The sequence below is a fragment of the Periplaneta americana genome, chromosome 2 (assembly GCF_040183065.1).
Source record: "Periplaneta americana isolate PAMFEO1 chromosome 2, P.americana_PAMFEO1_priV1, whole genome shotgun sequence".
NCBI lineage: Eukaryota > Metazoa > Arthropoda > Insecta > Blattodea > Blattidae > Periplaneta > Periplaneta americana.
In genome coordinates this window covers 132,108,157-132,131,783 of record NC_091118.1, presented here as the reverse complement: position 1 = coordinate 132,131,783, position 23,627 = coordinate 132,108,157, and the positions used below count along the sequence as shown (strand labels likewise).

Below are 23,627 nucleotides of genomic sequence, written 5' to 3'. Positions count from 1 at the left end.
TTTATAATATATATATATATCACACACCTTGTGATTCTATGAAATCAATCTTTTGTTTTTAGGCTGAAGAATAGAAAAATTCCTTGTGCGCATGTGTGCAGCATCATGTGCACATTACACGGGACAGGAAACTGCCCCCTACGGCCGATCAGTTCCCGTCGACGTGGGGCATTGGACATGCGCACTCCTGATTACAATAAACGGCTTTGAATCAGGCAAAGGATATAAAAATTCTTCTCTACATATTATTGTCAAACCCATATACACAGCTCACACACTTGGAAGTATCAACAATTCGCTCTGCCACTAAACAGTTTCTGGAATGATGAGTATTTTGTTTGCTCCTTCCAAACAACAAATACAACATATTTCTATACATGGGGTTCCTTGCATGTGTCGTTGATGTGAGAGCTTTTAATGCAAAGACACTTTGATTCGTTTTTACAGAGTATTTTTTTTTTTTACTTTGCATCTGAATAATAATAGTAATATTAATAATTAATTATAATTTATCTTAAATCTCCTCTGAGAACCACAGCACACATTTTAGACAAAACCTGAAGTTTTATTTGAAACATGAAATATTATACGTATCTGAAAGCATTTTGGTATGAAAGAAAGCTCGATCAAATACGTCCACAAATAAGATAAAAAAAAATAGCTATGGAATTACAATTACACTTTATTTTATTGTAAATGCTCTTTTAATGTCATGTATACAGCACAATATGTTATACTGGAAAAAAAAAAATGCTTCAATTTCTAGAGAAAAAATATCTGTAGTGAACTCCTGAGTATTGGTGAAAGATTACAAGGATGGGAATCAGCAAGAGTATTTAAAAAGTATATAGTTAGGATAGGACTTCTGGGAAAGGAGTAAAGTTTTGGTTCACTGTTTACCAGTATCATTCAGCATTTGTATCATGCGCACCATTTATATTTCTCTTTTTTGTATTTTTATTTTTTGTTAACGTGAGGAGTCTATTTGTATTATATTGTCACAAGAACCCACCAATAGCTGAGATACAGAAGTCACAGCTAGAAATGAACAACCACCTATTTTCTTTTGCTAAACATTCTTTTTAACTAGTCAAACCTGATGTCAGTCCTGGCCCTAAACCTCCCTGCAGCAAAGCTTTTTAACATCATTGCTTTTATAGATATATGCTGTCGATGTCTCAGTCTTGAATGTTTCCATTACAGATATCACACTGAAATTACTATATATCGCAAGAACCAAGATAAACCATTTTATACCTGGTAATATATATAATATCACATTATGATCTACACAAATATTCTATTTCTCATCCGTCTAACAAGCCAGTGTGACATCTATTATGGATACTTAGCATTTGTTCTATATGTAGATTTTTCCACTGCTTAGATTTTATATATACTTTCTTTTATAATAACAAATAATAACAAAATATTTTATTAAAATAATTAGCGCTAAAATAAAAAGCCTATGCAATTAATATTACACTATATATTTTTTTAAACTATCTTAAGAGTAGTTTACTTATAGAAAAAAAGAAATTAAGATATTGCATCCAATTGTAACTTCCACCTCTATAAGCAATAAATTGTATCTATGGTGCCACTTATAAATAGTGCTTCCCTTAATAATTCTGGAAGTATTATGCTTAACTTGTCTTTATATACTACTACTGGCTCAAGAAGTCCCATTTATAATGATGAGATCACAAGAGGTAATTCAGATTTGATGGAGAAATATAAATTCGTCAGATATAATATTATTAAATACTAATACCTTGCCAGCAAATTTCTTCCTGGTTCCACGAATGGCAAAATGAAACTGTAAAAGTAATTTAGAAAATAAGAGAAAATGTCTATATATGAAAGTATGCACAAATAAACGTGCTTTAATTAGGCCTATAGTGTGCAAATTGTGTTACTTATTTAATTATTACAGCCATATGATTCGGTGGAAACAAATTAAACGTTTTAATACTTGTTTTCTATAGTAAATGGATACATGGACAGGTACTGCAAAGCATGGAAAGTACCAGGTTCAATCTTGGGTTCTGACAGGATTTTTCTGTTGCCTAACTTCCAGATTGGTCCTAAGATCCACTGTCTCCTGTCAGATTGAGTTCTGGATCATTCCCAGGGATAAAAATAGGCACTCGAGGCATGGTACTAATCACACCACTTTATTTTAGAGTTGAAATCATAACTCTATCTCCATGCTTCTCATGTACCTTCATGGGATCTAAAGAGGATATTTTTAGCCTTGCTTTTTTCTATAAAAATATTACTGGTAGATACCTATGTAAAAGTGTAGAATTTTATAAGGAATATATAATTTAGAAATATTTTTGTGTACTCAGGAGAGTTTAAAAGATAAAAATGAATACAGTAATAAATGTGTGTTGACTGTAAATTAAATTTCGTCATTATTAATGATTCATCATTACAAATGCACAGACACACACTTGGTAAAATATAAATAAGATTCTGTTAATTTTTCACTGTGATGTAATGGATAATCATATAAAGAGACAACACAAAATATAAGGTGTTCATGAAAAACATAAAATAGAAAAAACTTGCCGACAACAATTCGGAATTTTTACTTATCTATTTATTTGCCAATCTTATATTAATATGAATGAATTAGTGATATAAAATATTTTAAAGGACTTAATCTGATTTATGAAGGCAATATCTTATTTTACCATTCATCCATCAATTCTGAAACCTCAGACAACCATACGTAAACGCAACAGCAACAGAATCAAACACATACGAGACATAACCTCTTCTGCTCTGATTTATATCATGAAGTTCTCATTTTTACATTCCTGCCTCAGTTCAAATTGCACTTTCGAAGTAAATATTTGACTAGCTGGCCAGTCTGTGTTGCATTTCTTGTCGTTCAAAACTGTACTTCAGCTGAGGTGGTGGAAGACAATTGATTTTATCTCATTAGCATTTTATTTTAATCATTGGCACATAATGAATTGTGGAAAGTTACTAAATCTTTATTCTTTAATTCATGACATCTTTGTCTTTGGGTTGAGATGAATGAAAATATGCTTGCATCCCATTCTGCAATGACAGCAAGCTTTTTCTCATCTACGTTCCACCCTGAATTTATAATTTTTTTAATCACTTCTAATACACCTCTCAGTTGGCCAAAAAGTTGAGTATTATTGTACAGGTACCGTAATATCCTAATAATATCCCTATATGTACACAATGAAGAAAATACGTTCATACTTCCTGAATTGAGGACTACAGCTACAAGTAAGATAACATCCCTCCGTGGAGAATTGGGGGAGGGACCGACGTTTATGGCACACATTTTTTCGTTAAAAAAATTGTTGACAATAACACCTTCTTCTTGAACATGTTTAAAATAAAGAAGATGTAAAAGTTTCACAATGGATGGACGTACATATTTAAAAATGAACAACACTGTGAAGACCCTCCCTTTTATTTTTAATATCAATCTTCTTATTTTATTACTACACCACACCATTCCTACGAGTCATCTGCAATCTCAAAATTGTTTATGTAATGGGCTATTGGAGGTATCAGGGTCTTAAAATTTTTAATAAGAGAGAGAAAGAGACGAAGGGAAGAAAAACTTTGAAATATTGAAATACTTTGTTAAAAGGATTCAAACATTTAAAAAGGGTATAAACACTCCATCTTGGATAACAGTTAAGGAATGGAGAGACTTGTTTTTGAGTTAATTACATACAAGATTCAGAATAAAGTGGGATGTCTAATGAATCTAGGATATCTCAAAAAGTTTTTTCCAAATACTACTAGATTATGATAAATGTTACAATACAGGAAATCCACTAAACAGTTTTTCACTTTTTTTTTGTCACAGATCAGGAAAAATGATAGACAACAATAATAGTAAAATGGGAAAGCAAGTAAATTTCTTACCGAAATAAAATCATTAATCACTTCAATAAGTGAGGAATATATGTCCAAATTGAATTTAAAATACAGATTAATGTTTACTTCTTTGTAATACCTGCACAGATCAATGTACCACAATAACACTAAATGCAGACAACTGAAAGACAAATTGCCTGTTTAAATTAATATTTTAATAATATTATAGCTAGTGATGGAATTTAAGTAAATGCGCAGAAACAATGTTTGAAATAACATATTTCCTGACCTGCACACAGGGCAAGATTATATACCACTAAAGCGAGGAATTTTAAAAAGGAGAGAGATGAAAAATGGCTACAATATGTTGGTATTAAAATGAGTAAAGGGAGAGAGAAAAACATTACAACATGTTATAAAGAACAACAATGAACAAACAACCTGAGAAACAGGATGCTTTTTATTTTTCATTTCGTGTTTATGTTCTTCTTTGACTGAGAATGAAAATTATGAACATAAATTTCACGTTTGTAGAAGACATAAGCAAATGAAGAGAATATACAATAAAATTTTTTATATCGTTAATATATCCAATATTTTTAAGCTTTTTGTAACAGTTAAGTCATTTCATATACACTTGTTTCTAATTTAAATGTCATTTCACTGTCTAGAGAAATATTAATCCGTTTGATGTTGGTAATATATTCAAATTTTTGTAATGTAATACTACTATGTTTAGTAGTCAGTTTTACTAAGAATAGTCAACTGTTCGAAAACCTGAAATTATCATCAGTTGTTAGTACCAGCTATTTCGCATATAATTAATTATATAATTACAATTAATTTACAATTCATAACAACAGTACTCTAATACAACGTTTAAGTAAAAACGAATTTTAAAATATATATTTGTAAATTGCTCCATTGCTAGTGTCTTTGACTTTGACTTTTGGTATGTTTATGAATACAAGCTTTTCTAACACACTTAACAACATTATGTTCAATACAAATATAGAATTTGTGTTTATGAGTATATGCTGTAAATAAATACTACTAGTAACTGTACCAAAAATTGCCGTTAATATATTTATTGCATTTTCTATTACATTCTTCAGGTCAAAGAAGATCAGAAGTAAATTTATAAATTCAACATCATCATCAACATTAACCCCTCGCATCCTTCGCATCCTTAAAACATCCTGCTAATTTCTGTCAAGTAACTTATACGTGCATTCTATTTCTCAAGTGTGTTCATAATGGATATTTTCTTTTTTGTTTAAGGGGGAATGAGGGAGGGGGTGGAAGCTGTTGACTCCTAGGTTAGTTAACTACTCTCTTACTGTGATCCATTCTCCCTCTTATACATACAACCCCTGATGAAAGGGGTTACTAATCAATCCAGATACACAGACATATAGGCAGGACGTTTATTCTGTAGCACTATTCCAGGCTGCAAGGATGTCGTAATCTCTTCTTCAATGGCACTTGCAGTTACATATCTTCAACTCTTACTCAAATACAGTACTTTGTGCCAGGATTTTCTGACTTACTTTTAATGTGTCACTAAGGAAGAAGAGTCCAACCATTTCAGAGAAATATATCATATTCAGGTCACAGGTTAATTACTACATGCCAGAAAAGGCATCTCATCCCTATGTTCAAGACAATCTCATCAGCTCTAACACTAAACTCTCTAACCCCTGAGAAATCTCTGAAATGATGTAGGGCTATTCTATTTCCTTCAGTAATACAATAAAAAACCCTCAAGATGTCTGTACCATCTTGACCACTATGGAGGCTCGAAGTCTTACAATTTATAGACCCTACTTAATTTTCCAACACCATTCCAATTTTTACTATAACACATGATTCAAGTTATTTTCACAAAACGATATAATTAAATTTCAACGTTTTTTTTTCGGTAATACTAATATAAAGTGAATAGAGGAAAAGAACGCAAAACAAATTCATTCAGAATTTTAAAACAAAATAATTACAAGTAAGAATATTAATTAAATCCTTACCTAAAGCATTGTAACAGTTCATGTGAATTACTTCTAATGGATGTTGTGAGATCACCACCATGTTAAGCATGAAATTAGAAAATATACAGTACAACTTGTAATATATAGTTTAAAATAAACTTAATCAGTAGTTGACTAACTTTCACCAAGCAGAATTGATTTCTTGAAGGAAATGCATCTAAAGACCTACTAAATAGTTTCGATTCCCACTTGGGTTGGATTACCTGAACCTAGGTTTTTTTCTAGGCTTTTCCCCAATCATAAGGCAAATGTCAGGTATCTATGGCGAATCCTAGGCCTCATCTCGCCATCACCAATTCCATCGACGCTAAATAACCTACCAGTTGATACAGTGTCGTTAAATAACCCACTAAAAAGATCTACTAATACCTACGTCAAAAAAGATAAATAATGCATACTAAAATAAAATGCAATGTAAATATTTTATACGAAATGTTCCTTCTTAAGGATAATGAATTATTTTAAGTTATTCCCGAAAAACCTACCAAAGGATAATCAATCAATCAATCAATCAATCAATAAAACACATTGATTTGAAAATTAATGACCGCAGGATTCAATCAATCAAATGCACTGATTTGAAAATTAATGACCACAGGATTGCATTTTAGAGTCTTGCTTCCCTATTTATTTTGAATAAATTCAGCATAAATATCCAACCCATCCAGCATTCTCCCCAAAATTCGAATAAGCTGAACGAAATCTTGTGTCTACACAATGATTGAGTTATTATATTTGGGATTAACTCTGGAATACTATCAATCTGCAATTTCTATGAAATCCAGTAAATGTTCTAACACATTAGAAATGAAAAGAAAATGTGTTATCCTTGCCATCCTCTATGATTTGCAAATAGCCTACCCATAACCACGTATGAAAGTTGCTTATATCCAAGCACTTCGAAACAGTGGGTATTAATTTATATTATGCTTCATGGTGATGACATAGCGAAGTTTGTTACATTTAACAGAGAATATGAGTGAATTGATCATTTGATTTTGACTATTACGTAACTTCAAATTGTTTGTAAATGCTGAAAGACAAGCCATCATAACAAGTTACAAATAATAGTACATATAAAATAAATGCAATAGAAAATGTAACGAAACATATGCAAGATTAGAGTATGTTCTTATGGTAATATATATTTTCAAGAGCTGCGACCATCATGTATGCCAGGATTCTTGACACTTCCAAACTTGTCATTTCATTTTGCTTAAATGTAGCGGTACCTTATTTGCATTTCATTACGATTATAATTTATGTATAAATCAACATTGGTGATATATTTTTAAGATCTTTTCCAGGATTGCAGAACTTTTATTAACATGTAACAAGTTTAAGAATAGAAAAAAATTATTATGCTTATATTAAGAGAATGTTTTGTGAATAAGGAATCATGTGCTAAAGTCTCGTGTTTACAATATTGAACAAACTATTCTAAGGAGTGGTCAGCAAGCAGCAGAGTTCACTTCCCAGCCTGGGACAGTTGCAGCCCAATGTCATGCTAGAAAAGGATATTAAAATTAGTAACCCAAACACCAACAGAAAACTACAAAGTAATTGGATAAGCTACAGGTAAAGAATTTAAGCCAAGCTGTGCGGATCAAAACACCATTACTTCTTAAGACAGGATTAAAGAGAATTTCATAATTAATCCATCACCACGAACACTATAATTACCACAAACATTTCTGAAACAGATCAGAAGCCTCAACCATATATCCCCTTACTTTTACTAAAACAATTATAGATATCCTAGATTTTCTGCTATAGATAAAGACAAATGATTATTTCTTACATATCGGTATTAATATAATTTTACTATTTAAGAAAACAAAAATTCTAATACAGAATTAGAATTATTTTAAGATATGTCTGTCCATTAGGGTTTTAAGAAGATAAGAAAGAAAAAGAAAAAAAACACCAAAGACATTACACACGAGAAAATTACAGTATGTTTGGTTGTTAAATGAGCTTTGAGGTCCTAAATATTTTTACTTCACATGAAAGAAGACCACGTATTTTAGATCATTCTTCAAATCGAACGGTTTTAAAGGAACCCAAAACATTCCTTCTTCATGGCTAAAGTCATATTTGCAAAGCATTGCATTATGAATGTAAAATTAACTCTGCCTTAAATTAAGTCGTACTACTTTCTAGTGCAACCTGAACATAGGTTTACTTTACCCTTACAATAAAAATAATTTTACTTTCTGAACAATTATTATCTTTGTTTGATATAATTTGAACTCTTTAACCCATTTAACCACAACAAATTGTGGGCAGAAACATTTATAGTTTACCAAAAGTAAGCCTATCATATAGATTTTACTTAGGTAAACACTAAATCCTATAGTAGAATGATTTAATTTCACCTTGAAATTAGTATTCATGATTTTTATACAGTAAACTAAACGTGTAATAACAAAATAATAATATGCAATTTCTTTAGTTTATTGAGATGTACTTAGTGGTACAGTATAATACATACGTGTATGTTTTCTTTGTATTAATATAAAGGCTAAATATTAGTTCCTATTTTAATAAATTAGTGCCATATTTCAGGAAATCTTTAATTTTGTTTTATAATCTGTAATTCAGATTTTATCTCGTGTAGTCTACGATAATTTCTGCCGTAACATTTTGCATCCATTACATACATAAAAGAAAAACAATTTTAACTAAAATGTAACACTGGGCGTGTAATGGTATATCATAACTGAGTTAGATTTTTGATAGCCAGGAAAGTAAGTTGATAAAGCAACTAGATACAGACTAGAAGACTCTGGGTTCAATCTTGGGTTGTGGTGGAATTTTTCTCGTCAAAACTTCCAGAGTGGCCAACCACACCACCTCATTTTAGTGCAGAGGTCATGAAAGCATGGATCTATGTCTTCATATAGTCTAAAAGGAATATCTTTGCGATCGCTTAAATTCTACAATAAGCATGTAACTTAATAGGAACTTTTATAAGTACTGGTAATCATTATAAAGTCGAAGTTAAATACCCTGCATAAAGTGAGATCATTATACATTAATTTTGATTAGACTGCTGATGTCTTAATGATATATGTATACGTTAAACACAAAAAATATGTTGTATTATAAAGTAATTTATCGAATTGTAAGGATATTATAAAAGTATTACTGCACGTCTTTGGTAAACACTTAGGTACCGGTACTGGTAATTAAAATAATGCTGAATGTAACGGAATACATTAGCATTTAAGTAACACTTATAATTAATATATATATATTTGGTTTAACATTTAGAAAGATGGAAAACTTTCACATAGTTTGAGAAATTGTACCCAAAATGATATAGTTTGAGCAACTGTATCCAAAATGGGGAACATAATTGTTTTCCTCTTGATCAGGTACAGATATTATGTAATTTTATATATTAACTCTAAAGACTGAGCGCCAAAGGACTTCGTTTAAAAGTTCAGTGCAGAAAATATTCTTTCTCCTCCCCACTTTCTTGCCCTCGGCTCCAATATTTACAATTTAACAGTGGTTACAGTAAAATGTTTATTTTTTAAACAAGCATTTCGTCCTTGTTAGCCAGTCTTTCGATTCTAGTTGTAAAAGTTATGAATGGACATACAACTGAAGTTACTTCGACACACTCCCTCTAGGATTGGTAAATGGTTTTATTCCTGTCAAATGACAGCTAAACCACGTAATACTACTGGGTACTAGTTGACTCTGGTCAAATACAGACAATATGGTTCACGAGACTTACCAGTTGAGGAGAGGGCCTGCCTCTCAGGTGCAGGTGGTGGTAGCTGTGAGGCATAGCTACTCTCTGTACGGCTTGCAATAAGAGTAGCGGTGGTTCATATGTTGGCTGTAGGACCCAGAGTGTGAGAAGCGCTTAAGACACTTGGAACACTGAAAAGGTTTCTCCCCACTGTGTAGGCGCTTGTGTTCTGTCAGGTGATGCTTATGCTTGAATGCCTTTGTGCACACATCACACTTATGTGGCCGCTGGCCTGTAAAAATAATAGAAACATCAAAGTCAAAGAAAATACTATAAAAAGGACTGCTTAGTATTATTCTAGTCACTAACAAAACCCCATGGTATAATTTTTAAGTTCTGTACAAATGTAACAATTGATATCTTGTTTGAAATGAGATTTTTTCCTGAAAACAGAATTCTTCTGTGCTGTACATATACAACAATTTTCATGTTTAAATTGAGAATTGCTCCTCAAAATATAGCTAAAAAATATTACAGTTAAATGTTATTGAAGTATGGCAGTGACCAGTTGCTTATATTGCAGCGTATTATTTATGTCAGTGGAATATAAAAGTATTCATTTCAAAGAGCACAGATGTAGGTTTTGAGCTGCGTGATAGGATATCAAGAAGGAAAAAATGGGGAACCAAAACATATTGCATAACTTAAACATCTAGAATTTACAAGATATTACTGGTACTGAAGAATAAATATAGGCCTCCTGACGGCAGGTCCATGTACAACAAATGGATTATTGGAAAGATTATTACAATATTGTCTACCAGGAGCAAGAAATACAGGGAGTCCCGGGAAACAATGGCTCAAAATATATAAGCCACAACAGATCAAAAATATAATTACAGAAAAACTATTCTAATCAAATATAGTTTAAAACTTCATGATATAAACTGGAATGCAATTTTATTCTGTAACTAACAACTTTTCTCGAAGGGGAAGGAAGGGGGGAGAAAAGGAAGAAAGAAAAGATATAATCTAATCTCCAGAAGTTATTTTTCTCTAACTTTCCAATTCGATTTGAGAACATACAGACTATCTGATTTCTTCTCATCGGTTTTTTTTTTTTTTTTTTTTTTTTTTTTCAGATGTCTAAAACAAATTGGGCAGTTCTAATATATTTCATTTTAGAATGCCATTATACAGACCTAGACCTAAACTGATACGATTTTGTTCTGTAGGCCTAATGGTAACCAATGGTTCTTCTTAAAGGAGTGACGAAAAGGAAGAAAAATTATTCAAATTTGAACTCCTCAAATGTTGGAAGACCACAAGCTATTTTTCTCTAATTTACAAATTTTATTTGAGAACATAAATGTCTAAAAAAAAGATTTGAGCAGTTCTAATAAATTTCAAATTCTTGCGGAAAAGGAGATTCTGGATATGAACAAAATGAAGGTATGCAATTATTCTTACCATAAACATTGGAAACATTTAACAATTAAGTCCTTCAATTATTGCAACGTGAAATACAAATATTTTAACATGAACAAGTTTGTTTTAGGAACTTCCTGTATTTAGTACAGTACCTACCCATAATTAACTAAGTTTATAAAACTCGTCTCTTTGCTGTATCGGATTCTTCTGTTTGAGGTATAAGATTCTAAACAATTTCACATCTACTCTATTTACTGTACCTGGTTTCTCGTCACACTTTTTAGCATCCCACCATAACCGTGATACTTGTTCACAGCATAACCTTGTACTATCAATACCATATCATCAAACTAGATAAAAGTTTTAGATCATAATATATCCTACATTATTCACTACAGTGCATCTTCTCCTCCTCGTCGTCGTCGTCATCGTCAAGAAATACAAGAACATTATTTTTACGATTTCACGAAAAATTCACCTGGGTAAATCCTTATTAACGAACGTTTTACTTAAAATAACTTACCAGAATGTTCATACTTATGCCGAGCAAGGGAACTCTGCTTGGAAAAGGCCTTATCACATTGGTCACAGATGAACTGTCCTTCTGCTTCACCGTCCAACCCCGCCACTCCAACACCAGTCAGTACACTTTTGCCACCACTGCTGAGTGCAGGAGAAAGCTTGTGTCTCTTGTTGGGCGAGCCATCGTCATCCACCATCATGTGGTTATGATCTGCATCTTGGTTCCCACCTACACCACAGACGGAGTCATCTGCTTCGTCTGTTGTGTCACCTCCATCAAAGTAACCCTATTGAACAAAGAACATACATCACTCAATTATCTATCATTACGAGCAAACCCCAAATGAGTAATAATTTCAATACAACTTCATAATAGAACAGTCCGCATTGTTATTAGATTTGGAATGTAATCACTCACAGTATCAAAACAGCTGTGTTATCAGTATCAGTAGTGCATTCTTCAAATTCAATATCAATTGTAAATATGTTATCATGTAACATAACATTCAATATTATAAATTTATTTCAAGGTTTTTCAATCATATGATTTAGCAAATGATAAATCATATCATTGAAAAACCTTGAAATACATTTACAATCTTGAACTGTATGATTTGAGGCTTTCTCGGCGTTGGTTCGCTAATATGTTTTCGCGGGATATCAGCCGAGTTAAGATTTTGGAATGCTCCAAGCTTTCGACTGCTATCTCTGCAGCCATCTTCAGGGAAGTGATGTCCGAACAGAAAGTCGAAAGGTTATATAGATGTGGCTGTCTCAGGTGAAACGGGATTGGTTGGCGGATCGGCCAATCCGGGGCCGGGAATTTTAAGATTTTGGAATGCTCCAAGCTTTCGACTGCTATCTCTGCAGCCATCTTCAGGGAAGTGATGTCCGAACAGAAAGTCGAAAGGTTATATAGATGTGGCTGTCTCAGGTGAAACGGGATTGGCCGATCCGCCAACCAATCCCGTTTCACCTGAGACAGCCACATCTATATAACCTTTCGACTTTCTGTTCGGACATCACTTCCCTGAAGATGGCTGCAGAGATAGCAGTCGAAAGCTTGGAGCATTCCAAAATCTTAACTCGGCTGATATCCCGCGAAAACATATTAGCGAATCTTGAACTGATTTATCTGAAAAATCAAAAATGAATTGTAAGATAACATTCAATGTTTTCTTCCATCATAAAGGTGCATAAAGAAGCATAGGCTAATTTAACACTAGGCACTAGGCTTCGGACAATGAGGGACAGCACCTCGAAACTAGCCAGCCAGGTATTTTTATAATATTAACCTAGTAAAGAAGTTATTGTTAATCAGTGATTATACAAGTGTTCAAGAGTGTACCAAACAATTAAACATAATTTATGTTACATACTCCGAAGACAGATATAATCAATATGTCTCTCTTAAAATTAAGATTGGGTGAAAAGATTAGTTTCAAGTTGACTGAAGAAGAGGTTTATGTGATTTTCGGATAGATCAAGAATGAACTATAGCTTGGAGGATTTATATTATATTAGTAGCACTGAGGGATAATTATTAGTTTCACTATTTACTGTTGAACTTACTGTACTGTGTTCGAGCCAGAATTCCACGTTATTAAATCATCTCTGATACATAAAAATATATATTACATAAAATTAATGCGCATTTCTGGCGTTGTTAGTTGCTGTGACGTCATTTTTAAACCACTGGTGTACCATACTGGGTTTTTAATAACATTAAACCACAGTCTAGTACAGTATATATACCTCAGTCACGAAGCTTGAGTTTATGAGGGTACTAGGAACAATAGACTGTGCAGGTATTATTTCGCATTGTCTGTAATGAGGCGATAGCAGCGATCCTAGTGGTTAGCAACTATCTATGGATGCATATTTGCTACGTATTGAGCTTCGTGACTGTATATACTAGACTGTGATTAAACTTTGATTGCAATTTCCTGTAACTTTAATTTTTTGCTTTATTCTTATACTAAAAGTTATACATGTTCGGAACTATTTATTCATGCCAATGCACGATATTTGAAATACCTTCTTTCATCATAACAATAGATGTATCTGTTTAAAACTTCAAGGTCTATTCCATACAACTGGAAATTAATATGAATAAACTGATTCTCGAAAAATTAAGCTTTTATTCATGGAGCTTTAAGTAAATCCTGATGCTTTTATTTGGAGACTATAAAGACACAGTAAACACAATAAACCGGGAACGGAAACGAGAACAAGAACGGAAATATTGTTAAAATAAATGTATTTAAATGTGAGCATTCACAATTAACAAGAAACTTGCCGGAGCCTGGAAACAGGAACGTGAATGTTAATTGTGAATGTTCACATTTAAATACATTTATTTTAACAATATTTCCATTCTCGTTCTCATTGTCGCTTCCATTCCCGGTTTATTGTGAACCAGCCTTAAGGTTGAGGAGTCAACGAGAGGAATTCATTATCCCCTATGACAGGATAACATGCGAGAATGATGACCAATGATGGCATTAGCAAGAAATGACGAGTAAATTTTGCTTCGAGGATGCTCGTTGAGTACCAGGATAAATTTAAGACGTGGGACGCCCGAATTTATTTCCCTTCGGAACTTAGCATATTTTTATTCGACTGAATTTTGATTCGTGAACCTCAAATTTAATGTCAAAAAGCGATAAACAAAGGATAATCAAGATGACTAATCTTCATTTTTTTAAGCATACAGAGTGGGCGAAAAGTCCGTATACCACTGTCATCAATATATATTTACAATGATTTGACATGCCTATTATGGATCCAGAACATTCACATATATTCCATGGTCTTTGCAGAGATATATGCATCTTCAGATACCGTTTGCTCATTTTCCTTGGCACTTGTGACGTCACAGTGAACTATCAGATTTGGATTCAAAACGGCGCGAAGAAGCATGCAACTTGCTTCTTCGTCATTTCACAAAGAGAGATGGTAAAAGCAAAGTTATTTTTTCCAATGAATATGGTATTCATCTAAGTTTCTCTTCTTTGTCCGAGGAGAATTCAAATTTCTGTGAAGAAACTGAACAGAATCCACCTCACGTTATGATTTAGGCGGGGATAACAGATCAACTGCTTGTACCGTATTTTTTTCGATGGTCGATGTATCCAATGACGTTATAGTTACTTATATAGGGTGTATCATACGACTTATCTGCATATGATTAACGAATGTTTGTTTCCTAAATCTCAGAGGAAATACATATTTACGTTGTGTGGCTTCAACAAGACAGCGCACCAGCTCATTTCGCCATGAGTGTGAAAATTCGTCTTAACTATCTTTTCGGAGATAAGTAGATAAGTGGATTCGTCGTGGATCCGAGAACTCTTCTTCACCTCTGACATGGCCACGAGGCCCAGATGTCACCACGCCAGACAATTCTCTTTGGCGAATCATAAAGCAGGTTGTCCGCAAAAGGCTCTACGTTTCAAACACAGAGTTGAAGAATGCTGTGAGCAATTTCATCAGCCACAAATGCTACGAAAAATGAGCAAATAGACCATGTATTACGTAATTTGATCACCTGCTGTGCTTTGAAATGGCGTTTGGATAATTATGATTAAGGCATAATAGAAAATTCAGTAATGTGATATATTTGGAATAGACGACTGAAGTTCTTATCAGTATGACCCTTAAACTAGCTTTTAAGTACACTTAGCACTGAACAGAATACCGATGGTAACATCTGTATACCTTTCTAGAAAAAGCAAATGAATATTCTAAATAAATATAGATAATGAAGTTATTTAAATATATTTAAGAAACAACTCAATGTACTTTAAAGAGCATAATTAGTCACCTATAGCGAAAGTTCAATTTGTTCTCAGTAAATTCTAGTTAGTCACCTATAGTGAAAGTTCAATTTTTTCAAAGCAAAGTACAGTTCACTAAACTGTTATTCCTACAAAGATCATTTGCACAGATACCAAGCAGATATAAGAGACCATACTCAAACTGATTACAAAGCGGTATAGAATGAACAAGTTGGCTTATTCAACATAAAATAAATACATAGCTTACATCATTTTGAATTTACCAAGTACCCTAAACATACGTAACGTTAGGCCTATTTTGTGGTAAACACCGATTTACGCAAGCTATCAGCTTCGATCAGTGCTCAGGGCTATGAACTAGTTTGGAGCTGTATAAACATTTCACGTAATCTTTTGAGGTATGTACTGTATATGGGGAAACAAGCATCAAATTGTTTACAATGGATCACTTGAACCGAACATGGCAGTAAAGACTTATTTTATTTTTCGATTTAAGTTTATGTCTAGCTTAAACCTCTAAAAATTCTCACCGAAGAGCATGGATTTTGTTATTACTATTTTGTGATATACCCTGGTTTACGCAAACTATCAGCTTTGATCAGTGATCAGGGCTATCAGCTAGCTTGGAATTGTATAAATATTTCACGCAATCTTGTAAGCCAAGGTATATGAGGTACAAACAACAAATTGTTTATAATGGATCACTTGAACCGAACATGGCAGTAAAGGCTTTTTTATTTTTAGGTTGAAGTTTATGTCTAGCTTAAATTTATAAAATAATTCTCACCGAAGAGCATGGATTTTATTACTATTTTGTGATATACACTGATTTACGCAAACTATCATTTTCAGCTGGGAATAGTGGTTCATTATTCAATTTAAAAAGTGGATTTCTGTATTTAAAATACCGGAAAAATAGTACATTCGCGATATTTATCGTAATTCCTTAATATTTAATTGTTTTATAATGCTGAACACAGCCAAATCAATGGCTCTTTGTAAGTGGCCCCGATTTAATATGTCATTTTCAATTTCTGCACCTCGCACTAATACCTTGGCAAGTATTAGAGAACTCAGTTGCATACTATCTCCGAAATATTATGTTAGCGGTAATATCGAAATACGGTTTGATTCAAAGTGAAGGGTAATCAAAGTTCAAAGAAGGCCTAACTGTACTGTCGGTAAGTTCCCATTCAATGATATTTAATATCGTGGGATTACAGGAAAAAGTGGTCACTGCATAGGAAAGCAACGAGACTTACTTTTTCCCTGTAAGCCCACGATATGTAAAATGACTTTTTCATGTCAGTTATTTTATTAAGATTAGCTTCTGTACATAGGCACCGACATCGCAGGGAGAAGACACTTTCTGCCCCCTCAACTTAAAACGTCAAGGGCGTGTGTCCCCCCACCCCCATAAAATTAATAGCTGGGCCTCGTCCCTCCAAATAATAATTCAAAGAGAGATTCTTCGTGTTAAAAAAATAATTAATTTGTTCGAAAGATGAACTAAGACATAACCCGTTATTTCAAACCCTAGAGAGAGTCAGCTGTTGCAATGAACATGTTAATAACGCAACTCACAATGAGTCTTTCCTTTCTTTCCTCCTGCATTTGAGACCAGTGAATCCCCAGCATTTTTTGCTCTAATTTGCTGAGGGGAAAACCCAGGAAAGAACACCAACCAGGTAACTAGTCCGAAGTAGGATTTGAATCCGGGTCCGCAGTTTCGCAGTCCGACATGCAGACCACTACTCCACGCGGTGGATGACGATAAATTTCACTTTACAAAAAGTAAAGCTGAATACATAAGTTATAAGTTTTATGATACATGTTTATGCAAGTTGTTAATGAAAGTATCAGATTAGAATGCAACCCTGTTACCTGCACTGATTTAAAATATATTTCCGTTAAAATTATTCAAAATGATAAATCTTTATATATGTCATTCGAAATGATAAAAATGATAACCTCTGTATATTATCCGAGATCGTTTCACAAATATTTTCGTTATAGACAAGTTAGAAAGATGAATAAAGGCTCCGATGGATAAGAATGTTGTGTTTTCAAGAGCACTTTCAATTTTCGCTGGTGAATTATTAAGAACCATTTATATCTTTTTTTTAGCTGGTTATTTAACAACGCTGTATCAACTACGAGGTTATTTAGTGTCGCTGAGATTGGTGATAGCGAGATGGTATTTGGTGAGATGAGGCCGAGGATTCGCCATAGATTACTTGGTATTCACCTTACGGTTGGAGAAAACCTCGGAAAAAACCCAACCATGTAATCAGCCCAAGCGGGGATCGAAACCGCGCCCGAACGCAACTTCAGCCCGGCAGACAAGCGCCTTAACCAACTGAGCCACGCCGGTGGCCACCATTTATATCTTTCAGACTGTTATCACAGAATTGCTTACAAACTATTTGAAGAGGTGGACTCACCTGTTTCCAGGAGCGCTTGTCGGAGCTGGGACTGGAACTGCAGGCCCGACCGTTCTCCAGTTGGTGAAGACCGAAGATAGGCAACGGCGAGCGAGACGACACGAGATCTGGTCCATACATGAGCCGATCCATGGGGACGAGTCCCACCGCCCCATTCGCCCCATTCGTGAGCCCTGCCACCATGCGATGATGAGAAGAGACGGGGGGCTGCGCCAAGATGCGAGCTAACCTACTGCCGTTTGTGATTCCGTTACTGAGGCCGTCAACCTGGTGGTGCAGACTCAGGGAGGACAGCGGCGACGGGGTCCGACGGAAATCCGCTATCGACGACGACGAACACGAGGAATGTGGGTAATGAGGCTGCTGGAACGGAAGGAGTTGTCTGAAAGGCGCCGAGAGCAGGGCGTTGCTGTTGGGGGTGGGGCTACGCGACGAAGACTTCCGGCTGAGGTTCATAGCGCAGGCAACGTCCTCGCCTGAATCGGATTGTGCAGCCGCCGACGTCGGCCTAAGAGGAGAACTGGATGGAGTTGAAGCTAAAGAATGCTGCGTCTTCTTTGTGGAGAGGTCCAACGGTTGCTCAGCACCGGAGGATGGGCACAAGGGGGGCGATGACGTGGAGTAGGAGCCCAAGTTCAGATTTAGCTGCTGTGACGGCTGTGATGAAGGCACAGGAAAACCCGGAGCTAGGGGAACGTACGGGACGTGGACTAGACGTCCTTCGCGACGGTCCCTAGCGCGAGTGTTTTGGAACCAGACCTGGACTACGCGAACTGGGAAGCCTATCTTATCTGCTATGCGCGATAATTCATCCTTCTTAGGCCTTGGATTAAGGTTGTAGTGGCTCTTCAGAATTGTGAGTTGCTCGTCGGCAATCAACGATCTCACACGGACTTTCCGTCCGTCTTCAGAGACGTGGTCCGTTGTGGTGATGGATTCCCCCTCGTACTCATCTTCTTCCGTAACCGGCTCTTTGCCGGAGGCCCTTCCGTCGCCATCATCGCCGTCCTCGCTACCGCTGCAGCCACCGTTGAGGGACATCTCTTCTGTCTTGACTGTCACAGCGTCCTCTAACTTGGCGGCCAGTCCTTCACTTCTGCGGTCTCCAGTTGCCCTTTCGCAAAGATAACGCTCATGCTGATGCAGATCGATGGGACTCGGGAATTTCTTCTGGCAATATCTGCAAGACATTTCTGAAGAGGTGCAGTCACCACTTTTCTGTCTGTCTGATGAGGTCCCCTCGCTGCCGTTCGCAGCCGGTGATGGCGCACTGGCGATGCTAGGACATCCACTACCTGAAGACGTTGACGATGTAAGCTTCTGCATGTTGGCTTCTAGGAATTGTTTGGTGACCGTTTGATTTACTCTTTCCAGAATTCTCTTCACCGCTTCCAAATCGCCACTGTCACTTCCGGCTCCTGGTGAGTTTCTGTTTCCATTCACGGCGGAAGGAGAGTCTCGTTCATCTGCTTCGTCCTGTCTGCCTCCATCTCCTTCGGCATTAGACATCTCTACGTCTCCATCCTCCTGCTTCTCTTCTTTAACTTCCACATTTTCTTTCACCGCTTCTTCCCTTCTTCCATCTGAGAAACAACCAACAAAATTTTGAGACCTAAGACTTGTACTTGACTGGGTAAATATGTAGATTTTGATTTTGTACCGTGTGTTGAAATTTAAATGCAATATGCCATTCGTTTCAAAATTAGTTACATGTTCCATCCTCAGACTTATATTTCTTGAAAATATGGAAGACTTATGTACTTAGTGTATCAAATATGTTGTTTCCGCAAGCAATAGCAGAAAACGTAACCTGAGGATCTAATAAAAGTCTACCTCCCAATAATTAAAACGATATTGTTCTGAGGATGCAGTATGAAGTAGTTCTGAAACTTTGGAGAAATTACATATCAATACACAGTTGCAAAATCAAAATCATCGCAGCTGTAATGACTAGATCTGATCAACACAATGCACAGAGAGGATTCCAACGAGTCTGAACGCAAGTTATAAATGAACAGACAATAGATTATTAGAACACATGGCAATTGCTTTCCACGTTGAGCTTATTATTTTGTTTAGATAACGATGTAATAAAATTATGACGAAAGGTTTTAATATAAGTTCTTATACCTATTATTGGAGAAAAATTCGTTCCGGCACCGGAAATCGAACCCAGGAGCTCTCAGCACTGCTCGCTGAGCGCTCTTTCCATCTGAGCTATACCGGGATCCGATTCACAGCGCCGGTCGAACTCTCCTCTGTATCATCAATGGCATACTACCTGCATTTAAGACATACAAAACCATGTATGCAGGAGCGCATATTTAAATGACTCCGGGTCCCGGTATAGCTCAGATAGAAAGAGCGCTCAGCGCGCAGAGCTGAGGTCCTGAGTTCGATTTCCGGTGAGTTTGTCTCGAGTAGCTATTGCCACTCTCAAAGTCGGTGCGATTCATGTTCAAGGGCTTGGGTACATACTGAGTTGAAACTTCGGAAGTAGTATGAAAAAAAGTGTTTTCTCTCGATAACTGACTTAAAATACTCTGGTGGAATTAAACAGCATTTTATTGCCCAATACAAAACAATGAGTTGATGCACAAGATAACGTAGGCAATTGTAAGACTAATTTTTGTAGTTTTAGTAAAAGTAAAATACACTGCATAATAAATAGGCTTCACTAATTCCTTTGCATAGACTGCTTGGATATGTTTAAAGGTGGGCCTACGTCAAATTTGAAATAGCTCCATTTTATTTCAATCCCAACGAACTTTCTTTCTTTCTTTCTTTCTTTTCACTATCGGTTGGTATATTGAAAACTTATCAGCGTAACAAATTGTACTGTTTGTCGTTAGTGACCAGGGTTAAAAAAATGTTAGCTTTAAATGCTTCCAGAAATGGTGAAGGATAACTATTCCAAACTGATTATTAGATTCATAAGCGATTTAAGCAACAAATTTACGAAATATGAGATAAATGCATTGATTTATACCGAAATGTATAAAGGACAAAATGATATACATGTGCGGACAGCGGATTTTTGGTCCCTATCCAGCGAAAAGATGTCATGTCCCTTGGCATAAGAAGGGAATGTAACATTGAGATCAATGACCTCCCTACAACTGACATACATCTAACGTTCAGTATCGGGACCGAAAATCCGCTGTCTTTACATATACTGATACTGTTAAGTAAAAATTTGACTATATAGACTGAAGGTATGCAATCTCTCAAACTTTCAAAGATATCTATCTCTGAGTATCTCCAGTGATATTTAGGTCCCTCTGGTCCTAATGGTCTCAATTTTCCTAGTTTGATAGAGGTAAATTTCATTTACGAGGAAGTGGTAAAACGATCTTGTAAGACTCTGACGATAGAATAATAGGAAACGATCTTGTCTATCGAAGGAATTTGTATTTTTAGATGTCAGTTGAATATTAGCAGACAGCATATTTATCTCTTGAATATAGGAACTACACAAAACGCCCTTCAGAAATATGATTGTGACAAATCGGTCGAATCTCGTTTATGTATATGAAAAATAACCTCGTGTAAACACTTCAAACTTTATTTCCTTTCGGAATGAAACCGTATTTTACTTTTTGTGCGAAAAATATCATCTTCAGTGAAGTATGAACTCTTAGTATGACCAAGTATGACTATTTGAGCCAAGTCCGTGTGCTTGTAAAGAAACTTAGTCTATTTTTAAATACCACAAATGGTACATTTTCTTACCTGGGCCATTCTTCTTGTCCTCCGCTTTCTGTTCCGCAGGTTCCGACTCTTTCTCCTTCTCTCTTTCCTCTTCTACAGGTTCGTCTAACCTTCTATCGTCTTCGGCAGCGGTAATGCGATGATGGTGAGGCGGTGAAGCGGACGTGAGGTGATCCAGAAGATGAGTAAGATTTGGTGGGAATTTGTAATGTTGCAATCCTGCGGAGTGGTGTGGATTTAGGTGGACCGCGGGAGCTGCCGGCAAGTAGAAGGGGTGGAGGTTCGAAGCGGTAGGATGTGGATGTGATGTGGGCGCAGGGTATCCTCCTGCAACTCTCGGGCTGACGGCGGAGAACAGGGCGGCCGTGGCCGCTGCAGCGTCGCCGTATTTGGGGAGCAGAGGTGGAAAAGAGTTGTTGACGCCGGGATTGGTCGACGCGTTGCTGTTCAGAGGGCTGGGATTGGCGAGGGCACGTTTGGAAGCGGGTCCTGCGCCCCTGTGATGTGGCGGGCATTTGTCTAGGAGGGAATTAGGTCCGCCACGACCTCCGCGGCCCACTTTGAGATTCATGACGAGGCACTTCTTGGAGGTCATGTGACTCGAGTATGACCCGGAGTGTGAGAAACGCTTCCCGCAATTGGCGCATTCGAAAGGCTTCTCGCCGCTGTGAATCCGGATGTGCTCCTGCAGGAATGAACAAAACATCAACGTGCCATTCCAATGAAATTAATCATACAAAGAAACACTTCACAGTATTCATTCAAAAACCATAACAATTGAGAGACTGAATGGAATGGATTTGTGTTTATAAAATATTGCTTTAGACATAAATTCCTACAAGCAGATCGTTTATATTGTAGCGTGCGAAGAGTGCGTCTTCGCCATCATGCCCGCGATGGTTGACCGGCTGCGTGCCCGGTGGGAGACCGCGCTTCTGCCGCTAAGACGACAGATATGCTGACGCAGCTAGTCAAGACCATTCCCATTCATATCAATACTACGACATTATAAATAAAACAGTTTTTCTGTAACTTGAGCTCTGGCAGTATTCGTTTAGCTGAGACGGAGAACAGATCGTTTCGTCATGGTAAACTGATATTCATTAAGGGAACATATTTACACATACAACACGTACATAAATAGAAAATCGTGTGCTTCAATGAGGTGAAAATTCAGACGTAAATTTTCTGACAGGCTAGTACTCTCTAGAAAAACAATATTAAGGTTATTTAATAGATTCAATGAAACAGGTTCTGTAAATGACAGAAAAAGTCGACAAAAGCGCCGTGTTCTTCAGGAGGAAAAACAGTATGAAATCGGTGCGACATTAGAGAGTATTCTGAGACGTTTAGCACAGCAGACAGGGATTTCTAAAGCATCTGCGGGAGTGACAATGAAATTATTGAAACTAAAAACATACAGAATTTCCTCATGTCATGAATAACAGCCCAAGATTACAAGGCTTAATTTTTGTAATTAGATGTTAGAAAAAGTAAATAATGAAGAACTTGATCCCCGATCAATTTTTTAAATGCTGAGGCTTGATTTCATCTGATGGCCACGCGACATCATAATATAATAACATATTGATCATCAAAGAGCCAGATATTGTGCATGAAGCTCCATTGTAAGTTTTAAAAGTTGCGCGAGCGCGCTTGGCATCTCAGCTGCAGAAGCGCGGCTTACCACCGGGCACGCGACCGGTCAATCATCGCGGGCATGATGGCGAAGACGCACTGTACTTTAACACTAATGCAAAAAGTAGTCTACTTTTAACACTGACATCGATTGTTTTCAACATGTCCGCAATCGCAACCGGTCAATAAAGCAATTCAAAACAATAGGACTATTTTAAAAATGATTTTTTTTGTTAAGAAACTTACACACATTAAATGATTTCAATAGTTATTTTATTGATAATTATATGAAACAAGACTTAAATATAATAATTAAATTACGGGACAAGCGGATTTGAACCGCTTTCGAGCTGCAGTCAAACGCTCTACCACTGAGCTGGACCACCGCTTGTTTCTAATGTGATATCAGGGAGCGGATTTTTTAATGATCTAAAAGTTAAAAATTACGCAG

At 36.0% G+C, this 23,627-nt stretch overlaps 1 protein-coding gene across 1 annotated transcript in view; it reads right to left on the bottom strand.

The window, feature by feature from the left end:
- Positions 1-6,177: 6,177 nt before the first annotated feature.
- Positions 6,178-23,627, bottom strand: part of zfh1 (Zn finger homeodomain 1) — a 105,533-nt gene continuing 88,083 nt past the window's right edge. The window contains exons 4-8 of the mRNA XM_069818443.1: positions 21,560-22,223; positions 17,828-19,410; positions 11,585-11,870; positions 9,673-9,922; positions 6,178-7,431 (exon numbers count right to left, since the gene is read on the bottom strand). Coding sequence (XP_069674544.1) covers positions 9,729-9,922; positions 11,585-11,870; positions 17,828-19,410; positions 21,560-22,223 — 2,727 coding nt within the window. The 3' untranslated portion in view covers positions 6,178-7,431; positions 9,673-9,728. The remainder of the gene's footprint in view (positions 7,432-9,672; positions 9,923-11,584; positions 11,871-17,827; positions 19,411-21,559; positions 22,224-23,627) is intronic.